The 24463-nt window shown below is 42.4% G+C and overlaps 1 protein-coding gene across 2 annotated transcripts in view; it reads left to right on the top strand.

Moving 5' to 3' along the window:
* The window catches only part of HERC2 (HECT and RLD domain containing E3 ubiquitin protein ligase 2), a 211145-nt gene that overhangs the window by 80765 nt on the left and 105917 nt on the right, over positions 1 to 24463 (top strand). For both annotated transcript variants that reach the window (XM_054009114.1, XM_054009124.1), the window contains exons 20-30: positions 3617 to 3795; positions 6014 to 6198; positions 8932 to 9087; positions 9388 to 9573; positions 16519 to 16689; positions 16805 to 16908; positions 17205 to 17355; positions 17964 to 18178; positions 19993 to 20125; positions 20243 to 20370; positions 20493 to 20688. In XM_054009114.1, coding sequence (XP_053865089.1) covers positions 3617 to 3795; positions 6014 to 6198; positions 8932 to 9087; positions 9388 to 9573; positions 16519 to 16689; positions 16805 to 16908; positions 17205 to 17355; positions 17964 to 18178; positions 19993 to 20125; positions 20243 to 20370; positions 20493 to 20688 — 1804 coding nt within the window. The remainder of the gene's footprint in view (positions 1 to 3616; positions 3796 to 6013; positions 6199 to 8931; positions 9088 to 9387; positions 9574 to 16518; positions 16690 to 16804; positions 16909 to 17204; positions 17356 to 17963; positions 18179 to 19992; positions 20126 to 20242; positions 20371 to 20492; positions 20689 to 24463) is intronic.

The following is a 24463-nucleotide window of genomic DNA, read 5'->3' on the forward strand; positions in this document are numbered from 1 at the left end:
TTAGGGTCACACTACAAGTGCTTTTCTAGCTGTCCTTGGCTTTCTGCTGCCATCTTGCTACCTTCAGTCTGCTTGTGTGGTGTTTCTGGCTGCGTCCACACACACGCCCCCCTCCCCCCCCCCCCCCGAAACAAAACCTAGACCTCTGTATTTTGCATTTAGCCCAAAGTGAAGCCTCTCCACATGACTGGCCTTGCATTTGGCCTGTGTTTCTGGCAGTGGGTCCTATTCTTACCTTACTCCAAAAGGAGCTTACCTGCTTCTTTCTTCTATCTTGAATGAAGGGTGGCTATTGGTACCATCATCTTCAATGAGGCTTCACCTAACCCCCAGCATAATTGTAACTTACAGCTTGCATTTTAGGTTTACATATAAATTTGATAGAGTTTAAATGAATAGTGAGTATATTTTACTATTTTTAAGTGAGGTACAGTACAGAAAACCACCTGTCTGATATACAGCATCTATTGCTGTGGCTTCAGCAAAAGAATGCATAAACATGAATGCCACATGCCAGGCTTAAAATGGTCTTTGATCTCTGAAGGACTCTTGCAGAGCAGTTCACTTTTAATTGGGCATCTCAGTCCAAAACCTCCATAAATAGTAAGCAGCAATCTCTGAAATTTGAACTTCTCTATTCTTAATGTTTGTTACAAAGTATGAGTCACACTACTAAAATGTGAAAGCCACTGTTACCGGTAACCTTGTCCAGTTGGAATTTCAATCTGAAACCCCCAGATCCAGAACAACAGTTTAGTACAGCATTGAAAAAAAAATTCCCTTAATCCTAAAACTACACACTCTAGGCTAGTACTACAGGAGAGAGAGAGAAGCTATAGACGTTATATTCCACTGCACCAGTAAAATGCAGCTCATGAGCCCAGCTCCATTTGAGTTCTTCAGTAATTCCTACTCTTCTCAAAGATCCATTTTGATGAGTTAGACATGTAGCGCTATCCTTGGGATGAGTGAAATCCTTGGGCGTTGAAGGGTTTGCCCATTCAGGCTTCAATGATCTTTTGAATGAAACCCACCAGAATGGAGAACATGCTATATGCTGAGAATGACTGAAGGTACTTAGTCCATGAGCTCAGAGCTGTAAATAGATCTTGCTTAAGCAGCAAGGTACACGGCATCTGTACTTATAGACAGCATGGCAGTGGTCGAATGCATGAACTGCCAGGGAAAGCCTTGCTGCAGGGATCTTTCTTTTTTTCCTGGGAAGAAAGAAACCTGAGGCCTACCAAATATGCATATCCTGAGGGAGAGAAACTTGCGCACTGTTTCTTTTGTGAGGGGAATGCAACTTCTTAGAGAGTATCTTCTGACTGCTTTGAAGCCAGAAGTAGGTACATTCCAAGGCTGCTTACAAGTAATGCAGCAATCTCTCTTGGTTCCATGGCATTAACATGTAATTTGTTTTTCCCTGATCCTGCTGCCGTGCAAAGTCTTAAGAAAAATAAATCAAGATTAAGTCAGGCTGGTGTAATTACAGTGCTCTGGGGTGTGAAAAATCGACTCCCCTGAGCGCAATAGCTATGCCAACCTAACCTCCCGTGTAGCCTCAGCTTAGGTCAATGGAAGAATGTTGACCTAGCTACTGTTGCTTGGGGAGGTGGAGTTCCTACAGCGATGGGAAATCCTCCCTTCCCCTCCTCTGCATTGCTGTAGGAAGCATCTGCCATATGGCACTGTAGCTGAGCTATGGCACTGTAGCTGAGCCACTGTAGCGCCTGTAGTGTAGACCTGGCCATAGTCTCATAAATTGAGCCATTGAAGGACTCCTTTATATGGACCGTCTTAAGTGTCTTGAGGACACAGTCCCTTTTTTCAAAATCCCTACTGCAGTAGGATGTACTGACCCATCATGCACCACTTTTTTCTTAGTCTGTTTTCCTGGCTGATGAGAGAAGCTTTTTAAATAAATTGAAAACTTAAAAAAAGTCCTAAAGATGCTGCTGTCCTATAGGAAGAGAATCTCTGTAGTATACTATAGTTTGGACACTTAGTGGTCTCCAGATTTTTTTTTCAGTTAGTCTGACCTTCTCATCATTCTTTGTTTTGTACAGATATACTTGAATAAAGGCCTCTCATTTGCCATTAGAAGAAGAGTGAGGCTCTCCCCCTTAGTCTCCCATTCCCTGTGAGACTTAGCGTGTTTTTGATTTCCTTCTAGGTCTTACATCTCATGCTGGAGCTCAGCCTGTTCTTCATGACCTGTGTCACTCTGCCTTCGACCTCTGTTCTCCTCTCTTTTATCATGTAGAGTATAGGTGTTGGTGACAATTACTTTGATCAGAATGTTGGAAAAGACTGACTGCTCCCTTGGATGTCCTTGGATGCTCTTTCATTAGGATAAAATGGTCCTGTTCATGTGCCTTATTTTTCTTTTCAAGTTTGTCATCTTGTCACCACAATTGCGATACTCTTTGATTAGTTTCTGCTCTAGATTCAGGGCAAAAGAAGGAGAATATGGCATAATCTGAGTATTCACAGGGCATATTTCAGTCTATTCTTCCAGGAATTCAGACTACAGACACCTGTTTCTTCTGAAACAAAGAACCAGGGCTTGCTGGTCCTCCAGTTCATATGGGCCAGATGCTATATGGCTCATTTAGAGTTGATGCCTACAAAAGAGCAGTCGTACACTGTCCATTTACACACACACAATCTTACCTGTCAATTCCTTGGAGTTTCAGCTTCTAGTTCAGATACCTGCCTTTTTTTAACTGAGCTAAAGGTTTAGTATAAGTATCCCTCTATATTAACATATGAGTTTACCTTTAAAAGGCGAACTGTTTTCTTCTCTTGTGAAAAGTTTTTAGTTTTCATTGGGAGTAATCTTTGAGAAGCTGGTGGGAGTGTTTGGCACCTAACTGCATGCCAAAATGCAAACTTTTCTTTGGTGGCTCTCATAAGTGAAACACGTATAGGGCAGGCATTACCCATTAGCCTGCGTTGCTGGAACGGTTTAGCAAGTAAGAAATTCTCCTTTAAAATAGTATTTGTAAAAATGTGCTAGATGTCTGCATAATGTGAAATATGAAATAAACTTGTCTGGTATACTTAGGCTATGTCTACACTGCACACTTCTTGTGGTGGTGTATAGGGTATTTGTAGCCACATGCTGCAATTTAAAGCAAGCTACATCCACACTGGTGTGTGGCTACATGTGCCAATGGAAGACTCTGGTAGGGGGAGGCAGTGGGAAAAGGCTTGCTGGTGGAGAGCTGCCAGAGCCTTTCCCTGTTGCTGGAGCCTTTCCTTGCAGTGAGGAAAAACTCCATCAGCAGGACACTACACTGCTAAAAATAGCAGCATAGAAACCCAGACACTGTTTGGGTGAGAAGAGAGCCCTGTATGGTACATACCCACCAAGTTCAGGAATATGTTTACTCACCTCAGCAGTGCCTCATGGTCTACGCCGCTATTTATTCCCATGTTGAGTGTATATATTCTGCACACTGCTGAAAGGAGTGTGCAGGGTAGATATACCCTTAATCTCATTTGTGGCATAGGTCACAGCCATTATGCTGTGTTTTTCCTACTGAGATAAATGATTGCATCTATTGATGATGTGCTGTTTGCTTTTAACTTTAGAGTTTTTGTATTGTAGGATATTGAGGCAAAAAAAGAAGCCCAGAAAGAAAAAGAAATTGATGAACAGGAAGCAAATGCTTCAACACTTCATAGGAGCAGGACTCCATTAGACAAAGACCTTATTAATACTGGGATCTATGAGTCTGCAGGGAAGCAGAGTTTACCTTTGGTTCAACTGATTCAGCAATTACTGAGGTATTCTTTGTTTTAAACATGTCATGATCATGGGTCTTTATTTTTCCTACAAAAGAAAATCCCTTTAGATTTCATCCTACTGTGAAGCCTGGAGCTAAATAACAGTAAATGATCCCTGGTGATAGAGTATGCTTTCAGTCTTTTCCCATCAGTCCTTCTGCATCCTGAAACTAGAAATATTGAACATATGCTTATTCTGTTTACCTTAGTGTAGCTTTCTGGTTTTATCTTTGCTTTAATGAGTAGAAAAGATGAAGACTCTGTGTAGGGGTCCCTCACTTTCCCGTGGGGAGGAAGGCCACTCTGCATCGCTGTATTGGGCAGTAACTGTAGGGCTTGGGTCATGCTGGCGGGGCCGAGCTGTAAGTAGTCTATAGTTCTGTGTCCGTCTAACAGAGGAAAACAAGCAATAATAGTTTTATGCTCTTGCCCCCACCCTTGGCCTAAGCCTCCTGGCCAAGGCAGCCAGCAAGAATACATAGTCTGGGTCTCTAGCCCTTTGGGTGAGGCAGAGCAAGGAGCAGGCTGTAGCCTCAGCTTGTAGGCTAAGGCAGCCAGCAAACACACAGTCTAGGAGTTCAGGTAGGGGTGAGCATCCACACCGTCTAGGGGAGCACCAACCGAGTCTAGCGTCTTAGCTTGATGGATGTTAGATTCACACAGGCCTCCTGGCCTAGGGTGGGGAGTCTGCTGCTCAAGGGTGCGGTGGTAAGGGGACGCGGGACTGCCCAACTCCACCGCGTCCTAGCTCAGGGCCCTAACAGTGGTGGAGTGGTCCTCCACTGGGCCAGCGGGGATCCAGCTACAACATGCTGACCTAGAGTCAGTCAGCAAGGTAGCCGGACAGTCGTTGGCTGTCCCTGGGGTCATACTTCCTCGGGGTTGGGTACCTCTATAATCCACAGGTCCTCTGGCTCCTCGGGGTACACAGCGGATGGCAGTCCTGGCAACTTGTCTTTAGGCCCAGACTTCTCTGGGGGCAGGGTGCTGCAGAATGCCGATTCAGCTCTAGGGTGCCGCAGCAAAGTGGAGGCATCCGTCTCCTTCCCTGGCTCCTCCTCAACAGAGCTGCCGAGCCATCCCTTTATACTTCCAGTCCCGTCCTGATACTTCCAGCAAGGGGGGGGCGGAGCGTAGTCCCTCGCTCTCCAGTCCAGAGGGAGGTCACTCGGCCTCGCTGCACTCTGCAATAGGTATTTTTAGATCTAGGGAGAACTACTGTTCTTTTGTTCCCAGGCCTTGTGGTACTTCGTCCTCCACCTCAGAGTTCATAATAGAGAAAGAGCAGAGCTAACAGCCAGGTGTTCCACAAAAAAGCCAGCAATGGCTTTGGAAAAATATATCACTAGCCTTACTTCTGATACACGTCAATTCTAGGGCTTGAGGGAGGAAGAAAGTTGGGTGTTCAATTCTTGCCACTATGCAGGAGTCTCAGATAAGCAGGGATCCTAGTTTTCTGTGATTTTAAAAAAAATCCATAAAATTCTCCGATTTAAAAAAAACATAAAAATCTGCATTTTTCAGCAATTAAAATGAAATCTGTCAGCGGGAGCCCTGCTGCCCTGGGCTGAAAAGCATCAATTTCCCATATTCCTGGGTGTGCGCTGGGGGGCACGGGATTCTACTGTATGTTTTTATTTTTTCACTATGTAAAAACTGAAGATTCTCTGTAAAAATGCAAATTCTGCGTTTTTCCATGTTTTCCCATGGAAAACTGATTTCTAGGATCCCTGTAGATAAGTGATCAGTGTAGCAAGCCTGGTCCTTGCTACCTCCTGTGAGACACATGAGTACTTTGTGGGCTAACAGAAATAAAGGGGTGAGAAAATTTGAGAACTTTTACAACACTCATCACATTGATGTGACTGTGTAACAAGGAAATCATTTATAACTGGGACTTTAAAACATATGCTACCCCACAACTTTCTTCTATATAACATTCTATTTCACATTGTTCAGCTCATTACATCTTTTGCATCATAGTAAATTATGGAGATAAGGGTGTGGTGGTTGAGTCCCATTTACAGAAACAAACTAATATTCTTGGAACGTTACCCCAAATAAAATAACATTCTCCAGTGAACTCTCGCATAGGTGTCTTAATTCTCAACAGTTAGAGAAAATCCCAGCAAAAGCTTAATCCTTGTTTCTTTAGGCTTCTAATTGAAACACCAGCTGCCCTTTTAAAGTGCTTTTATAATGCTTTTATACCAATTAGGAACATCGCTTCGCAGACTATAGCCAAGCTAAAAGATGTGGCTCGTCGCATTTCTTCCTGCCTAGACCACGAACATTACAGTAAAGAGAGGTCTGCTTCTTTGGACTTGTTGCTGCGTTTTCAGCGTTTACTTGTTAGTAAACTTTACCCAGGAGAGAATGTTGGACAGGTCCCTAATACATATGGTAAGTTCTTTAATAAAAATAAAAGGCTTACGCGTTGTTTGTAAAACCTGTGCTACCAAACAAGTTTGCTATTTACCATTTTCCTGTTAGACAAAGTTTTGTAAATTGAGATACTGTTTTCTTTGCTTCATGGCCCACCTGTTTGAGAGCTGTTTTTTCTAAACTGTTTACCATTTAAGCAGATTGAAACATAACAAACTGTAAATATAAACAGAGTAGTCAAAACATATGTTACAGGAACATCAGCAGAAAACAGAAGATTCTTTCAGAAAGCTATTAACATTTAATAAATGTAAGTAAATTTTTTGTCAGAGAAAATTTAAAAGGTGTGATTGTACCCTATTTAACAGGCCCAATTTTCAGATTTGGGTGTTTATAGTTGGGCACCTAAATCTGTATTCAAGCAACAAAGTGATAGTTTAGATGCCTAGAATATGTAGTTAGGCACTGAAATGGGATTTAGATGCTTAATGTTAGACTCCCAAGTATGAAAATTGGGACTTATAACAGGGTAAAAAAAGAACTAGATAAATTCATGGAGGATAGGTCCTTCAATGGCTATTAGGCAGGATGGGCAGGGATGGAGTCCCTAGCCTCTGTTTGCCAGAAGCTGTGAATAGGCGATAGGGAATGGATCACTTGATGATTATCTGTTCTGTTCATTCCCTCTGTGGCACCTGGCATTGGCCACTGTCGGAAGACCGAATACTAAGCTAGATGGACCTTTGGACTGACCCAGTATGGCCATTCTTATGTTCTTATGACTGCTATTTTAACTGTTAACATAGTGAAGCTGGATTTGTTGTCAAAAAGGTTAATTGAAACTAGTTCTTTATATTGATATTTAATTTCAGTGAATTGAATTAACCTAGAACAGATGAATTAATCAAGAACAGTTCTTTTAAATCTGCTTTGTAGGTGGTACAGTAACAATAACTGTGTTTTGTCCTTAATTATGAAAGGTGGCTAGTCAAACAGCAATAATTTATTTTTAATTATTTTCGCCTTTTCCAATTTAGAGAAAATACAGCCTTGTTCAGATCTTTCTTGTTGGAGAATACAATTTTATATATTGATTTTACAGGCAGTGACTCTGTCTTTATTAAAGTGGACTATAAGTGTGCAATATTGAGCTGTTTGAGATTATTTTAGTTGGATAATTCCTTACATCAGAAGTGTAAACTAGGAATGATTATGCTTCTGTTTGGTGATGAATTTGAAAGTTCCACTTTTACTTTTTTTTAAATCTGTTTCATTAAATGACTGAAAGTTTTTGTAATGTCTTCTGTTCTGTAGGATATTAAAGCGCACTGTAAACCTTGCAAGCTACAGAGAGCATTCCACCACTAAACCATAATCTCTTTAGTATGAAATACACCTCTACCCCGATATAACGCGGCCCGATAATTCATGAATTCAGATATAACGCGGTAAAGCCGCGCTCCGGGGGGGCGGGGCTGCGCACTCTGTCAGTTTAAAGCAAGTTCGATATAATGCGGTTTCACCTATAACGCAGTAAGATTTTTTTGGCTCCCAAGGACAGCGTTATAGCGGGGTAGAGGTGTAGTAATTAACAGTGCATAGCAATATTATTCTTAAGACTAAATAGTACTACAAATGTAAGCAATGCCCGACAAAACAGATTCATTCCCTGTTTTGAATGTCTTGCTATCTGAGAATCAAAATGTATATTCTGGATTCAGTAAGATGAGGGTAGGGAGAGATTGCTGTTGGACTAATAATGTAGGGATGATTTTTGTAAGAAATGAGTTTTAAGAAGGGGTTTGAATGAGGAGAGAAGAGGGTGTTTGATGGGCAACAGTTAGGGGCGTATTCCGAGTAAAGAGATAATTTAATGGAATGGTACAAAGCCAAGTGTATTGAGAAGGAGGCAAAGGAAACAGCATATACACCTCTACCCCATTATAACGCGACCCAATATAACACAAATTCGGATATAACGCGGTAAAGCAGTGCTCCGGGAGGGCGGGGCTGCGCACTTCAGTGGATCAAAGCAAGTTCGATATTATGCAGTTTCACGTAGAATGCAGTAAGATTTTTTTTGGCTCCCGAGGACAGCATTATATTGAGGTAGAGCTGTAGTAAGAAGATAGATTTAGAATAGCCCAAATGCTTTAGTACAAAATAATAAATTAAAACAAGTTGGAAATTTTACATGGAAAGATTGTAATTATCCAAATTGAACTTTGTCTTGGACTCTGGTTTAAACACCCACCTTATACTTTTGAAAACTTCCATGGGATTTTAATGCCACCTGGTATTACATTAACAAAAATGGTGGCCGCTGCAGTAGAGCACATCCAAAACGTGCTGGCTCACTGCTACAATGTTGACGTGGCGGGAAGAAGGACACCTACTAAATTGGTAGCAAAACTTTTAGCAGTGTCAAAGAAAACTTCCCTGGAAGTTTGCCTCACACCAGACTAGGAATGGCCTTACTTAGTTTAGGAAATTTAATGATATTACAGCTCTAGATGTTATGGTTGCAGGCTTTATTTAAATTCAGATTGGTCTGTGCTCTTAAAAAGTCAGTATCTGGGATTTAAGCTTAATCTTTTATCAAAAATAAATTATGCTGTTTTCTTAATTGAATGCTAATATTGAAGTGGTGTTTGAGGGGCTTGTAAGTACTATATAATCCAAAATGGAGCTTTTAGTTTATTCACTTAAGTAGTTACTTTGATTATGCTTTGTGCCCCTCTTTTTTCATAGGTCCTGAGCTTCTAGGAGTTGGTTCTCTGCTAAAGAAATACACAGCACTTTTGTGCACACACATTGGTGATATACTACCTGTGGCAATCAGCATTGCATCCACTAGTCACAGACATTTTGCAGAAGTATCTCGGGTTGTGGATGGAGATTTAACAGGTACCTTTCTTTTTCTCCTGGAAAATCAGTTTGTAGGCAAACATTCCTAGTACGTAATCATTCAGGCTATATTGTGTTTATTCCTTGAAACTTTTAATAACAGCTAAAAAAAGAAATTCTCAAATTAAGAGTCTCTCCAAATTAAAAAAGAGAAGAAGCAAGGAGGGACAAGTTAAAGGGAGAGAAAAAACATCACTTTAAAGTAGTAAGTAAAAAGGAGAATAAACTGCTGTGACTTAGGTCAAAAGTGGCATACATATATCTGTCTCAACTTCAGTGTGAGTATTTTCTGTTTTGTAGGTGTTCTCCTTCCAGAGTTGGTAGTTTCTATAGTGTTGCTTCTCAATAAAAATGCTGGACTGATGCAGGAAGCGGGTGCTATTCCTCTGTTGGCTGGCCTGCTAGAGCATCTGGACAGATTTAACCATCTAGCACCTGGAAAAGAAAGAGATGACAATGAGGATTTAGCATGGCCTGGAATAATGGGTATGTTCTACTTACTTAAAGCAGTTAAAACACTTAGTTGCGGCTTTACAGGAAAGTTTTCTGAGTAACTCTAACACTCTCTTGCAATATTTAGAATTCTCTTGCATGAAGCAAAGCACCAGTAGCCTTTTTAACAGTTGTGTTCTTGAATTATCTTTAAATCCAACACTTTTACATTTCCTTGTTTTATCAGAACTATTGTCATAATAGTGTTTACTGCGAAAAAATGATTACATTATGTCAATGATACATTTAGCATGTTTTAATTACTATATAAACTTGTCTGTCGAGGAGGGTTGGTTTGTTGATTTTGTTTGTTGAAGTAATTTCACTAATCATAGTGTAAACTATTACTGAAGATGAGAGCATTTGTTTAAAACTATATAGGAAGGAAGGGGTGGTGCTATAGTAGGTGGCTCAGAGTATGGCAGATGCACATTGGCACAATGAACTTTAGCTCTAGTGAACCGGGGAATCACAGTGAAAAAGGGAAAAGTGTTATCCTCGTGCCTTATGGTTTAATAACCCAAAGACAAGAACACAAGTGCCCCCTTCCAAAATATAAAAAAGTAATATGGCCAGTTAAAACAGGCCCGACTTTACAGAAAGCGTTAAATAAAAAAATGGAAATTTGGTTTTTAAATGGATCCAGTTATTACACTGCTGAACAAGCTAAAACAGAATATGGGGCAATAAAGGTAAATGCCAGCCAAAAGTTAAAAGGATTAGTAAGACCCCACTCAGCCCAAGCTGCTGTGGTAATGGCAGTATTAAAGATATTGCCAAAAAAAAAAAGGTAATATAGCTATATTTACTGACTCATACTGGATGTGTAGAGCAGTCATGGTTTGGCTCCCAGTGTGGGCAGCCAAAAAAATATGCACCAGAAATAAAAAGCCAGTGGTGTATAAGCAATATTAAAAACAGGTAGTAACAATAATACAAACGTGTCCCTCTCTTCTCCCCCCTCCCCCCCCATGTAACTCATGTTAAAGCACACCAAAAACCCAGCAATCACTACTTTTTTTTTTTTTTTTTTTTAAATAACCGGGCCAAAGTCCTGGCTAAACAGGAGGCGATGTTAACCAGTAAAAAGTTTTTGCAGTAACCAAATAAAAAAAACCAGGTAGTTAACCCAAAAAATTTCAATTTACAAACCTTACAAAAATAATAAAAAAATTAAACAACTGTTAAAAAAATCAGAGGAAAACAGAAAATTCACTGGAATGCTATCGGAATGGTTTGGGCCACAAAACATAACATTAAATTGGGAAAGCAACCTAAATATTGGGTAATACCTAAAGGGGGTCCAAAGTAAACTAATACAATATGTGCATAAACAGGGACACTTTAAAACAAAAAAACCTCTTAAGTACCTTAAAAATACAAGCTGGTGGCCTACCATGGAAAAAATGGTAAAGCAATGGTGTAACCATTGCATACAATGTGCAATGGTTAATGCGGACCTGCAGGTGAAAAAAAAACAACAACCCTTAAAAAACACACATTCTATGTAATATATATTTATATTGAAGTAAATATGTATATGTAACCAGGTTTCTTCCTGAGCCCAGTGGGTAAGAATAGGTGCCTTACACCCTGAGCCCTTGGTAAGGAAAGGGTGGGGGTGCTTGAATTTGATTGGGTCACACCTTGAACCCTCGGTACGGTATAGGCGGACTGCCCTACATTGAGCGGGTAACAGTGGTATGTGAGCTTGATGTCCATCAGTATACTTGGTGACTATTTATGGAGAGATGGTATGTGAACCATTGAAGTTTGGGACTGGCTGGTCTAGGTATTATCTGGTTCTGAACTGAAAGTACTGAAAATATAAGGATTTTTTACATTTAACAGTATTTTCATTCTGTTTGTGGATCTTAACAGTTTTTTTCTGTCACCTTATTACAGCATGCTTTGATGAGAAGTTGCTTTAGGGGCACTCTTTGCAGACTTCACAATTCTCCAGACTTTTATTTCTTTACAACCCACTCTCATCTCCCACACCAAGAGTTTGTGCTCTTTGGAAGCATAGCTGCTTCTAATTCGTGTCTTTTTCACCATAGACAGATGAGGCGCTCCACTGAGTGCTGGTGCTGTGTCAATCAGAAGTTGATAATTTCTCTGAAATTTCTTCAGGAACTTATCTAAATTGTTTGCCTAATGAAATGGTAGAAGTCATTTTGTGTTGTGCTGAGCAGTGTTGCGTCTTGGTCTACACAATTTTGAGTTTTTGTTGTACATTTCTCTCTCCCTTGTTGATTTTTCTGGATATGCCTGTTGCAGATTTATTTTCACTTGCATGACAGTTTTGAATTCAGGCTGCAGCTGTGTCTTCACCACAGCGTTCTTTGTTTCCCTGTCGTATATGACTAGAACTCTCTCCTAATGGACATTTCTGCTATCAGATGAGTGAGGGATTGCAAGCTTGAGGCTTGTATGGCAATAGTGGGAGAGACTGGCAGTGAAACGTCAGTATTCTTATTAACTGCTGATGGTGCATGTATCTCCTTAAGGTCTGTCTTATTTATTAACTGGCAAGCTCCTGGAGACTTTCTGAACTCCTTCCAAGGCACTAATAGATCATTGTCCAGAATAGAAATAGCAGGCTAAGAATCCTTTCTGTACATCAGCACACTAGAGAAGTTCTCACAGTTGCCAAGCAATCTCTGTATGTATTCTCCTCCATACTTCTGTGCCTTGGGGATGGGAGTTTGCACCAGTGGTTGTCATAACAGCTTCCTTGACTCATTCAGGAGCAGGCACTGGAGGTTTCACTGACAATCTCTTGAGATTTGAGCACTGAGAACAAGTGCCAATGGTTACTGTTAAACCTAACATGCTAATGGGGCTTTGTCTTGAGCACACCTCTATGGAGCTACCCAAAGAATTGACCAAAAGACACCCCTCCTTCCTTGACACACGCACTCAATCAAGTCAGGGGGTCACAGTACACTTTGAGAGGGAACATAACAAAAATAAGTATTTGCCATTACATTTCCTTCTGACAAAGTTCCAGTACTTTAGGTGAAATGTTTATCTCCTTTGATAACAGTTGTCGGGCTAAACCCCAGAATGCCCGTCTGGTGTATATATACAGTATGAGGAAAAGCACATATGTGGAACTCAGTGTTGTTGTTATCCCCTTCCTTCCCACCCCTGCAGAAAAATGCCTAGAGGAGTCTAAAGTTACTGAAAACTTTTATTTTAACATCCATACAGTACAATGTTCAAGTCAGCATCAGTTTTTTTAATTAAAAAAACTAAGTTTCTGTAGCATTCTGAGCAGTGTATACATGCCTCACTAGTGCCATTTGTGCCAGTGCAGAGAGCTGGTGAACTGACAGATCTCAAATAGTAGCTGTCAGTGGAGAACCATGGGTGCAGGGGTAGCTAGTGGGGTTCCATACAAGTCTGTTCCAGGCTTGATGATGATCAATAAATTTATCAACAATCAAGAAGTAAAGTGAAAATTTGTGGATGACACAGATAGGCATGAAGATTGTCAGAGTGGTAAATAATGAGGATGGGGCAGTCATACAGAGCAATCTGGATCAATTGTTAAGCTGGGTTCATTGAAATAAAAGGCATTTTAATACAACCAAATGCAAGGCCAGACATCCAGAAATGAAGATGCAGGCCATACTTACAGATTGGGGGACTGTATCTTAGAAAGCAGTGACTGAAAAGGTTTATGGATCTTAGCCCTGGTCTACACTACGAGTTCAGGTCGAATTTACCAGCGTTAGATCGATTTAACCCTGCACCTGTCCACACGAAGAAGCCATTTTTGTCGACTTAAAGGGCTCTTAAAATCGATTTCTATACTCCTCCCCAACGAGGGGATTAGCGCTGAAATCGACCCTGCTGGGTCGAATTTGGGTAGTGTGGACACAATTTGACAGTATTGGCCTCCGGGAGCTATCCCAGAGTGCTCCATTGTGACCACTCTGGACAGCGCTCTCAACTCAGATGCACTGGTCAGATAGACAGGAAAAGCCCAGCGAACTTTTGAATTTCATTTCTTGTTTGGCCACCGTGGCGAGCTGATCAGCACAGGTGACCATGCAGAGCTCATCAGCACAGGTGACCATATATGGAGATATACCTCTCATAGAACTGGAAGGGACCCTGAAAGGTCATCAAGTCCAGCCCCCTGCCTTCACTAGCAGCACCAAGTACTGATTTTTGCCCCAGATCCCTAAGTGGTCCCCTCAAGGATTGAACTCACAACCCTGGGTTTAGCAGGCCAATGCTCAAACCACTGAGCTATCCCAGAATCGCAAAAGAGATCCAGCATGGACTGAACGGGAGGTACTGGATCTGATTGCTGTATGGGAAGACGAATCTGTGCTATCAGAACTCCATTCTAAAAGACAAAACGATTAAGCGCAACCAGACACCAGGACACCAGGGCGGTTAGAAGAGTGCAGCAGGGCGCGCTGCGCATCAGAGAAGCTTTGAAAACCAGTTTCATGACTGGCCAGGCTACGGTGTAAAAGTTCTGTTTGTTTCTCCTTGATGAAAACCCGCCCCCTTGGTTCACTCTACTTCCCTGTAAGCCAACCGCCCTCCCCTCCCCCCTTTGATCTCTGTTTGCAGAGGCAATAAAGTCATTGTTTCAAATTCATGCATTCTTTATTAATTCATCACACAAATGGGGGGATAACTGCCAAGGTAACCCGGGAGGGGTAGGGGAGGAGGGAAGCACAGGGGAAGGGTCAGTAGTAGGGGCATCCCCTAGAATGGCAGGCAGTTCATCATAGAATGGCGTGTCTGGGGCTCTGACCCAGAGTGGCCGTTTGCCTCTCTGATTCTTTGGTAGGCTTGCCTGATATTCCAGGCAGGACTGAATCTCCATTAGACGAAACTTAAAGAAGGGAATGACCTGGAGTCACTCCCATTTATGTCCAGGCGCCCCCGATCGACCTCACCGAGGCCAGCCAGGAGCACCCATGTCTGCCCAGGCGTCCCTGACCAACCTCACCGAGGCCGGCCAGGTGGAACCAGGAGACAGCAGCACATGGTACAATACAGCTGCTAACTTGCAAAGGCAAGGAGCTGCTGCTGTGTAGCACTACAGTACTGTGTCTGACAGTGAGCTGAGCGGGCTCCATGCTTGCCGTGGTATGTTGTCTGCACGGGTAACCCAGGAAAAAAGGCAAGAAACCTGATGACATGTACCCAGAGCCACCCGCGACAACATTTTTGCCCCATCAGGCATTGGGAGCTCAACCCCAGAATTCCAATGGGCAGTGGAGACTGCAGGAACTGTGAGAGAGCTACCCACAGTGCAACGCTCCGAAAGTTGATGCTAGCCTCAGTACTGTGGACGCTCTCCGCCGACTTAATTGTCTTAAGTGAGGATACACACAGTCGACTGTGTATCAAATCGATTTCTAAAAAATCGACTTGTATTATATCGACCTAATTACATAGTGTTAGACATACCATTAGTGAACAACTCAAGATGCGCTCCAGTGTGATGCTGTCGCAAAGAGGGCGAAGGCTTTCCTTGGATTGAAGAGGGGAGTAGGGAGGTGACTTTTACCTGTGTATGTGGTATTGGTGAGCGATACTAGAATACCACATACAGTGCTGATGTCAACATTTTAAATAGGATTTTTGAAGAGCCGGAGAGGATATAGAGAAGAGCTATAAAAAGATTTGAGGCTGGAGAAAAATCCTTTGCAGTAAGAGATTTAAGGACCTTAGTAGTTTAGTTTATCAAAATAGAAGATCGAGGTGACTTTATTACAGTGTGTAAGTACCTCCACAGGGAGAAAAATACCAGGTACTATAGGGACTTTTAACCTAGCAGTGAAAGATATAGCAAGAACTATTGTCTGGAAGATAAAGCCAGACAAATTCAAATCAGAAATAAGGCATGCACTTTTAACAGTAAAGGTGATTAACCATTGGAACAAACTACCAAAGGAAGTGGTGGATTCTTCATCTCTTGATGTCTTCAAATCACGATTGAAAGATAAGCTTTAATCAAACACAGGTTATAGGGCTCAATTCAGGGGTAAATGGGTGAAATTCTGTGACCTGTTTTGTACAAGAAGTCAGATTAGGTGATCTAATGGTTCTTTATGGCCTTCAGGTCTATGAATTTCTTTCCATCCTCTCTGCTTGCTCATAGTGGTCTCTAAGGGCAGGTCTACACTACCCGCCTGAATTGGCGGGTAGAAATCGATCTCTCGGGGATCGAATTATCACGTCTCGTTGGGACGCGACAATCGATCTCTGAATCGACACTTCTACTCCACCAGCGGAGGTAGGAGTAAGCGCTGTCGATGGGGGAGCCGCGGAGGTCGATTTGCCGCCGTCCTCACAGCGGGATAAGTCTGCTCCGATGCATCTAATTCAGCTATGCTATTCGCGTAGCTGAATTTGTGTATCTTAAATCGACTCCCCCCACCCCCGTGAGAATGTAGCCTAAAAGTGAGGCTGGACTTGTTCATTCTCCGAGCTTTGGAATAGCTAAATGATCCAGGCCTCAAACAAGTACTTTGACCTTGGTTTTACTGACTTCCTCCACTTGAAAACTGCCTGTAAAGCATCAGATAATGGCATCTCTGTCCAGTCTAAACAGCACCGTGCTACCAACTAAAGTCAACTTGTGGTATTCAGTGCTTTCCACACTATCAGAAAAGGAAGCGAGGAGTAGACAAACCTGGGATTTGCTACATCTCTGCGCAGGTGGATTATATTGTCTGTTGGTGTGTGTTTGGTATAAGTATAAAGCTTATGGAAGTGTCTGCCAGTTGCGTTTGTGGGAGACAAACTCCAGGGTTGGGGTCTAGGATAACCCTTTCCCCCCTCACCTTCACAGAATGTGTTGTTTTTAGGGTTACCCTAGTGCGGTTTTGTTATTGTCAATGCTATTTTTAAGAAACTAAAATGCATGCAATATATAATGTTTTTGTTTTAAATCAATAGGTTCATTTTTTACTGGCCAGAGCTGCAGAAATAATGAAGAGGTAACACTTATACGTAAAGCTGATCTAGAGAACCATAATAAAGATGGAGGCTTCTGGACAGTGATTGATGGGAAAGTGTATGATATAAAAGATTTTCAAACCCAATCTTTAACAGGGAATAGTATACTTGGTGAGTTTCAACTCTTGAATTGAAGAGGCACAGATTTTTGTTTTGTTTTAAAATTAATTGCCGTAAATAGCTGTTTAGATATTATAGAACTACTGAATATTCTTTTTTTTTCTAGCTCAGTTTGCAGGTGAGGATCCAGTTGTTGCTTTGGAAGCTGCCTTGCAGTTTGAGGACACAAGAGAGTCGATGCATGCCTTCTGTGTCGGCCAGTATATGGAGGTAGAAATAATTTAATATACTTCGTAGCACATCATATGTAGGATAGTAAACTATCTGGAGAAGTGACCTTTTCAGCCTGTAGGATTGATGCCAGTTTTAGTCAAGGACCTGAAGCAAAAACTTGGGTTACAAATGACTAATTGAGAGAGACAGTATTGCACTTAATGAAATTTAACTTATGATTGTATTAATAGTTTACTTCTTCAGAATGTGTTTATAGTAATAAAGGATAGTTTTGTTTTTAAACTCTTGTTGGAATTTACTTTTGGCCTCAATTTGATATTTCTTCTGTTTAGCCTGACCAGGAAGTGATTACAACACCAGATCTTGGCAGTCTGTCGTCACCTCTCATAGACACAGAAAGAAATCTGGGCCTTCTTCTTGGACTGCATGCTTCCTACCTAGCAATGAGTACACCACTTTCTCCTGTGGAGGTTGAATGTGCCAGTAAGCAGAACTTATTTTCAGTTAAATTAAAAGTAATGGATTGTGTACTGTACCTCTGCATGCTTCCCATAATATGCTGGACGAGACTATTGTAAATATAATTTAATCAGGAACTTAGCATTTTTTTTGCCTCACTTTCTTCTGGACATAGCTTAAAGACTTTCTTGTTCTTCTTTTTACCATTAGAAAACTCTTAGTACACGAAAACCTTTTTTTCTCTTTGTTTGGCTGTTCCTCCCAGTTTTCTCTTTCTGATGCAGACATGCAGGTCTTTTTCACCTCGGTTTGTGTAATTGATTCACTTTTATTCAGATGATTAAATGCCTGTTCTTTTGTGTATTTCCTTGCTTTGTAGCTGATGGCCTCAGGTGAGAAGTGGCTCCCTGTAGTGGCTTGGTTAAGATGTTACCTTACTTAATTTACAAATAATTTGTCAATTGTTTTTTTCTGATTAAACTTCACCAAATAAGTGTGAAAGTCTTCTAAATTTACTCATGTTTGCAAGTAAATTTCATCTTTTGTTGTAAAGAATTATTATTCAGTTTAGTGACAGATAGCTTTCCCTGGCAGAAAGACTTACATATGTATTTTGTTTTCACTCTTGTTAGAATGGCTTAAGTCATCTATCTTCTCTGGAGGCTTGCAGACCAGTCAGATACATTACAGTTACAATGAGGAGAAAGATGAAGACCACTGCAGTTCACCTGGGAACACTACCCCAAACAAATCAAAACTATATTCACATCGACTAATCTTGAGTGACCATTCACAACCATTTCTGCAAGCCATTGCAGATAACAATATTCAGGATCACACTGTGAAGGTAAAATCTTTAGTCCCATGTTTACCAGGAAATTGTTTAAATGTGGCCAGCAGCAAGCCCCCTGAATTGTTGCTAGAAACAATTTAAAAGCTACCATAAGTGAAACAAAAGTGTTTTCAAATGTTGTTACAGAAAGTGTAGTTGAAAACTGGTAGTGAATTTAAATTGCTCTATTACACACATTGTGTAAGTGTTTGAAAACACTTTTGTTTCACCTTTGGTAGCTTTTAAATTGTTTTTCAGCAACAGTTCAGGGGGATTGCTTTAACCTCTGGCACATTTTCTGTGAAAGGGGAAGCAGGGAGTTGGAGTAAAGCAAGTCTTCATTGTTTCTGTTGTACTGCGAAAACTACCTCCTGCAAGTAAAGTGTTATTCCTAGTCAGAGGTGAGGCCGGGGTAATCAATTATTTTTTTGTCCAAATTTCTAGGTCAAGGTATAGTCAAGGTCCAGACTCTAGAGAAAATAATACAAAAATAATAATAATGATAATAAGAAGTAAATAAGATTTTGTGGTCAGTTCAAAAGAGTCTGGCGGTCCAGATTTGACTCACGGTCCACCCATTGACTACCCCGGGTTAGGCTGTTCAAAATCAAGACACAGTCATTAATACTTAGATCCTAGCTAACATATGATTCAATTAAAATTAATTTCTGTATGCAGTTTTTCTTATGAATTCCAAGTGATTTAAACTTTAATATTACATGAAAGGAAATTGAATACTGTCATTTAAGCTTTAGTGACACACTAGACCATGGTTACCAGTTGTACTAAGATGGAATTATCTCCCAGTCAAAGTGCGGAGGTGCTGTGTACTTAGTGACCGTATCTTTACTCATATTTCTCAGTTATATAGTCCCCTGCACACTCTCAGTTTTAGATTTTTATGTAATTGTATAGTTATTTCTTAGTAGATATAGAATGATTACGTACGTCTTTTGTGCTCAGATTGGTTACTGCCCTTGGTACACCTCAGTATGCTCACAAGTGTCCATCTCCATTTCTAACCCCATGATTCCTGACGAACCCCAGAGTCGAGATATAATTTTGAAATATTATTCTTGAGAGGAAATATTTAAGACTGGGTTTAGGTGGCCTGAGAAGCTGGAGAACAGGTCAGAAGCTGTTAGGACTGTGTTCATTGTTGCCATGTTGTCAGGGCCGGCTCCAGGCACCAGCCCACCAAGCTTGTGCTTGGGGCGCCACCTGGAGGGGGGTGGCGCGGTGCGGCGGCTCCCGCCGCCGGGGAGAGTGGAGCCCCATCCGGGCTTGCCGCCCTCCCCCTGGCTGGGCTCTCCGCCCTCCTCTCGGCGCTCTGGCCGCCGGGAAGAGCAGAGCCCCGGCCGGGCTCTCGGCGCTCTGGCCGCCGGGAAGAGCGGAGCCCCGGCCGGGCTCTCCGCCCTCCCCGCAGCCCTCCGGCCGGTTGGGGAGAGTGGCCCGCGGCCGGGCTCGGCCCCCTCCCCTGCCGCGCTGGTGGGGGTTGGGGGGCGGCGGCGGGAGGCTTTTTTTCCTTGAGCGGCAAAAAAGCCAGAGCCGGCCCTGCATGTTGTGTATGATGAGAGCCCTCTGATGGGCTATTGTCCTCCAAACAGGAGTGACAATATAGATTGCTGTTTGGTACAATAGCTTGTTTGTACTTCTAGTAATTAGGTGATTGATATCCTGGACTGAGAAATATCTTGGCTATGGCTTCTGAATGTATTTTACCCAGGATATTATTGAGTTTTCACTTGAATGCTGACTGTAGTGTTCTACATTACTATACCTGAAGAGTTAGATAGTGCTGTTTCTTTGACTTTAGTGTTTGTTTGCAGGACTTTTTATGTCAAGTAGAGAGGTACTGCAAACAATGTCACTTGACAACACCAATCACATTCCCTCCTGAGCATCCTGTGGAAGAAGTAGGACGTTTACTCTTATGTTGTCTTCTAAAGCATGAAGATTTAGGTAAGTAGACTTAGCTGTTCCAGAACACTTACATTAGGGTTTTTTTTTTTTTCTTTTAAACTCCCATTCCCCTTAATCTTAGAAATAGATATTCTTAGTCTGTTTTTTCCCATTAAGGTCATGTGGCATTGTCTCTAGTACATCCTGGTACCCTGGGAGTTGACCAAGTCAAACACAGAACCTTACCAAAATCTGTAGTAGATGTATGTCGTGTTGTCTATCAAGCAAAATGCTCGCTAATTAAGGTAAGCCTCCAACCACCTGTGTCTAACTTCTCTTCAACCTTAATTATTAAAAATGACAATTGACTCCTTTAAATTTTATTCCCTTATTAAATTTATAATCTCTGTTTCCATTCCTGTTTTAGACACATCAGGAACAAGGCCGCTCCTACAAGGAAGTTTGTGCTCCTGTCATTGAACGTTTAAGATTCCTGTTCAATGAATTGCGTCCTGCAGTCTGCAATGACATCTCCATAATGTCAAAGTTTAAACTTCTGAGCTCTTTGCCCCGATGGAGGAGGATAGCTCAGAAGATAATTCGAGAGAGAAGAAAAAAAAGAGGTAAGAGACTAGTGATACAGTAGTAAAGTAAAATAAAAGAACCAACTTCCCCTCAAAGCTTTGTACATATAAGTAACACTTCTTTGTTAGGACAGTGAGGATGCTTGGGTTCTGTTGAAATATTGGGTCTACTAGTTTTTTTACTGAACTTTGACAAACTTTTGTAAAGAGGTAAATATTAACTTCTGGAGACAAGACATGGTGAACTAGTCTAGAAATTCAGGTTAGAGTGGTGCTTGTTTCCTGCTTTCCCGTTCATTTAAAAAAACCTGTACATCTCAATCTGACTGAGTTTGATTTGACATAGTTTGACTTCAAATGGGATACTTTTTCACGTAAAATGATTTGATAAATGATATATAGCTAGTGAGTTACATTATAATGAAACACCAAATATGATCAGATTATAAAATATTACTAGCATTGTCTTTTAAAGATTCAAGCTTATCATAAAACATACCAAAACCACCAGTGTTCTTAATAAAGTTTGTGCTTAATAAAGATTCCATGCTTCAAATTTGAATGTAAAGATTTGGAGATTTTCTGTATGTCTGTGTAATACTCTAGTCATGAAGATGATGAATTTTGCACTTCTGAAAATTTCACCCAAAGTCCAATTTTCAAAAGTGACTGACTTAGAAGCCTGTCTTGCTGACAGTCCTTCATGTTTGAAAGTGGGACTTAGACCCCTAAGTCACTAATGTGCTTTTGAAAATTTTACCCATAGTATAGACATAATGTATGCAGAATATTATATATTGGACCCTACTATTCAGTAATGAAAATAAAATACTATCACTTTGTATGTTTTTTTTCTCATCTTAATTTCCTTGAACATATTGATTGACAAGTTTACATGTGATCATTGTAGCGGAAGTTTCATACTAAAAGATAAAGAATAGCTGGGGAAATTACTCTGACTAGATAATGTTGCAGTGAGTATTGGAGAGAATCCCCACAGTTTGTCTCAAGAAACTATGCTAGAATAATTGACTAAACTTGGAGCATTAAAGTCAAAATTCTTCTTCGAGTGATGGTCCCTATTGGATTCCACTGAGGGTTATGCACGTGCGCCATGCACCTGGAGTCAGAGCTTTAAAAAGTAGTAGTTCCGTTGGTCCATGAGTGCACCCTTGTTGCGTCTCATGGTTTTGACAGAGGCGATAAAGGGTGGGACAGACTGACCATGCCCTCAGTTTCTTCTCACTGCTGCGTGATCCAAGTCAGAGCTTCAGCTGTTCTCTCATCCCTTGTGACACACTTTCTGAAAAGACTGTTTTATTCTTGTATATAGTTAGCATTTTATTATTTTTTTATAGTATTTTTTTTAGTGTTAGTAATAGTTTTCTTCGAATCTAAGGACTTTGTGATGCTGCTTTGGTGGTTTCCTGCCTACCCTCCCACCAGTACCAACACTTGGATACTGGGTTATGCTGAAGATGCCAGCGTTCAAGATCTGCGCTTCCTGCCCTTGCTCGTTTTCAATCCACAATTATCACTAATGCTGCTTTTACTGCAGGGGGAAGCCCACATCACATCTAGGTGCAGTATCTGCCTCGCCTTCCCTGCCCATAAGAGGAAGTCTAGGCTCTCTACCTCAAGAAACACGTCATGGAGGTTGCCATGAGGCTGCAGTCGGATCCAGGCCAGGGAATTCCCCACTACATCGGCCTGAGCACTCGAGGAGTGCACCTTCTACTGCGGATCTCCAGTCTGGATCCGCTGGTACCATTGCTACAGACCTCGTGTCAAGGCCAAGCCGTGAGGCAAGGAAACATGCGCATAAGCATGATAGTAAGTCTTCAAGGCCCAAGAAAGACACTGCTTCCTCCCCGAGTTCTGGCCATGGAGAAGCGGCGTTTTCCAAGGCCCACAAGCACAACAAGAAGTTGCATAGAACACTGGACCTACCGGTCCAGGTCTCTAAGCCTCATACCCCCTCTTCATCGGTACCACCAAAACAGTGGGATCGTCTGTGCTGAGACAGCCTTCTGTCCCCATTCAATCTCTGGATCCATCTGGAATGCATGCCACTGACACCAGGGAGACTCATATTGGCTCCTGGACATCATGAACTTTTTGCCTTAGATGAAGTGAGATCCCTCTATCTTCTGGTACATTCACCTCCAAAGAGACTCTGCTTACCTGCTCTGGACTTACCGCCTTCAGGTCATGTTCATGAGCACTGTCCTGCAACACTCTTGGTTCTGGTGGCTCTGCTATTTGAGCAAGGATCCGACTTCTTGGTATTGGAGGATTCAGATGGGGCACATGGTCCGCTGCTCCCGTACCAATGGTGAGAATATCCAAAGGCTCTGCTGGTCCAGTGGCAAATCCTCCCTTCTCTCAGCCCAGCTCCATGTGGATCATCATAGCAACTCAGTGTGCCAGACAGCAGCATCCACATTCCATTCTGACTGACAAGGAGGGTAAGAGACTGGACGTTCTGGGTTGTAAGATCTATTTGTCAGCCAGCTGTCAGTTCTGCATCTCTAATTACCTGGCATTACTGGCAAGGTATGACTTTTTTGAATTATGGCCAGTGAGCAGAATTTACAGACAAGCTTAGTCAGCAGGACCATGCCCGTTTCCAGGCTATTTTAGAGGAAGGCAAACTGGTTGCCAAAATGATGCTCCAGGCTGCAGTAGATTTGAAGGTTGTGTCTTCGTGCACTATGGACATAGGAATTATCACGAGGAGGGAATCCTGGTTACATTCTTCTTGTTTTCCAAGGGAGGTACAGACCACAATTGAGGACCTCCCCTTCAGTGTCTCTCTCTTCAATCAGAAGACTGATTCCATACACTCACTCAAAGATTCTAGAGCAGGGGTCTCAAACTAATTTACCTTAGGGCCAGTGTCAGTCCTCAAATCCTCCCAGTGGGCCAATGTCACTCATGCTGCCAGAACCCACCCCCCAAAAAACTCTGCCTCCCCAAAACTCCGCCCCCCACTTGCCTAAGGCTCTGGGACAGAGTTTGGGTGGGGGAGGTGGTCTGGGGTAGGGGATTGGGATGCAGGCTCTGGGAGGGAGTTTGGGTGCAGAAGGGGTAAGAGGTTGGGCTCTGGGAGGGAGTTTGGGGGCAGGAGGGAGTATGTGGGGAGGGGGTAGGGGTGCAGGTTCTGGGAGGGGGTTGGGGATGTGGTGCTTACCTGGTGCTCCAAGGCGGGGTGGGCTGGGCGGCCTCTGTGCGCTTCTGCCCCCAGGCACCGCCCCTGCAGTGTCCCATTGGCCACAGGGGCGCTCCCAGGGTGGGGGCAGCACACGGAGGCACAGCCCTGCCCCTGGGCTGCACGGAGGGGCCAACAGCCACTGGAGTGAGCAGGCAGATGCCGTTCAGCTCCGCTGTGCTGCTGGGGCCTCTGAGGGGGGAGCGCCCGGGGGTGGCAGGTGGGGCCAAGGGAGAGACCTGGCCCCAAAACTGCTGGAGCCCCACTGGCCACAATGGGGAGACTTGCCGGCCACAGATGGCCCACAGGCTGGGAGTTTGAGACTCCCGCTCTAGAGCCACCTTGTGGTCACTGGGCATTTATACACCAGCACCCAAGTGAAAATTTTATCAGACATCTCCTTCACAATGACACAGCTCCTCAGTTTTTCTGCCAGTGGTCCCTATGAGCCTCCCTACAAGCGTCAAAAGACTCCACAGCCCTGACTGCCTGGCCTGTCAGCACAGTCCTTGACATCACACAATCAATTTTTACATAAGCAATATTTCTGAGTGCATCTAGAGAGCTGTCAACCACGTTGCAACCCACCATTCTTGCACCCCA

The sequence above is a fragment of the Malaclemys terrapin genome, chromosome 1 (genome assembly GCF_027887155.1).
Source record: "Malaclemys terrapin pileata isolate rMalTer1 chromosome 1, rMalTer1.hap1, whole genome shotgun sequence".
In the NCBI taxonomy this organism is placed as follows: Eukaryota; Metazoa; Chordata; order Testudines; family Emydidae; genus Malaclemys; species Malaclemys terrapin.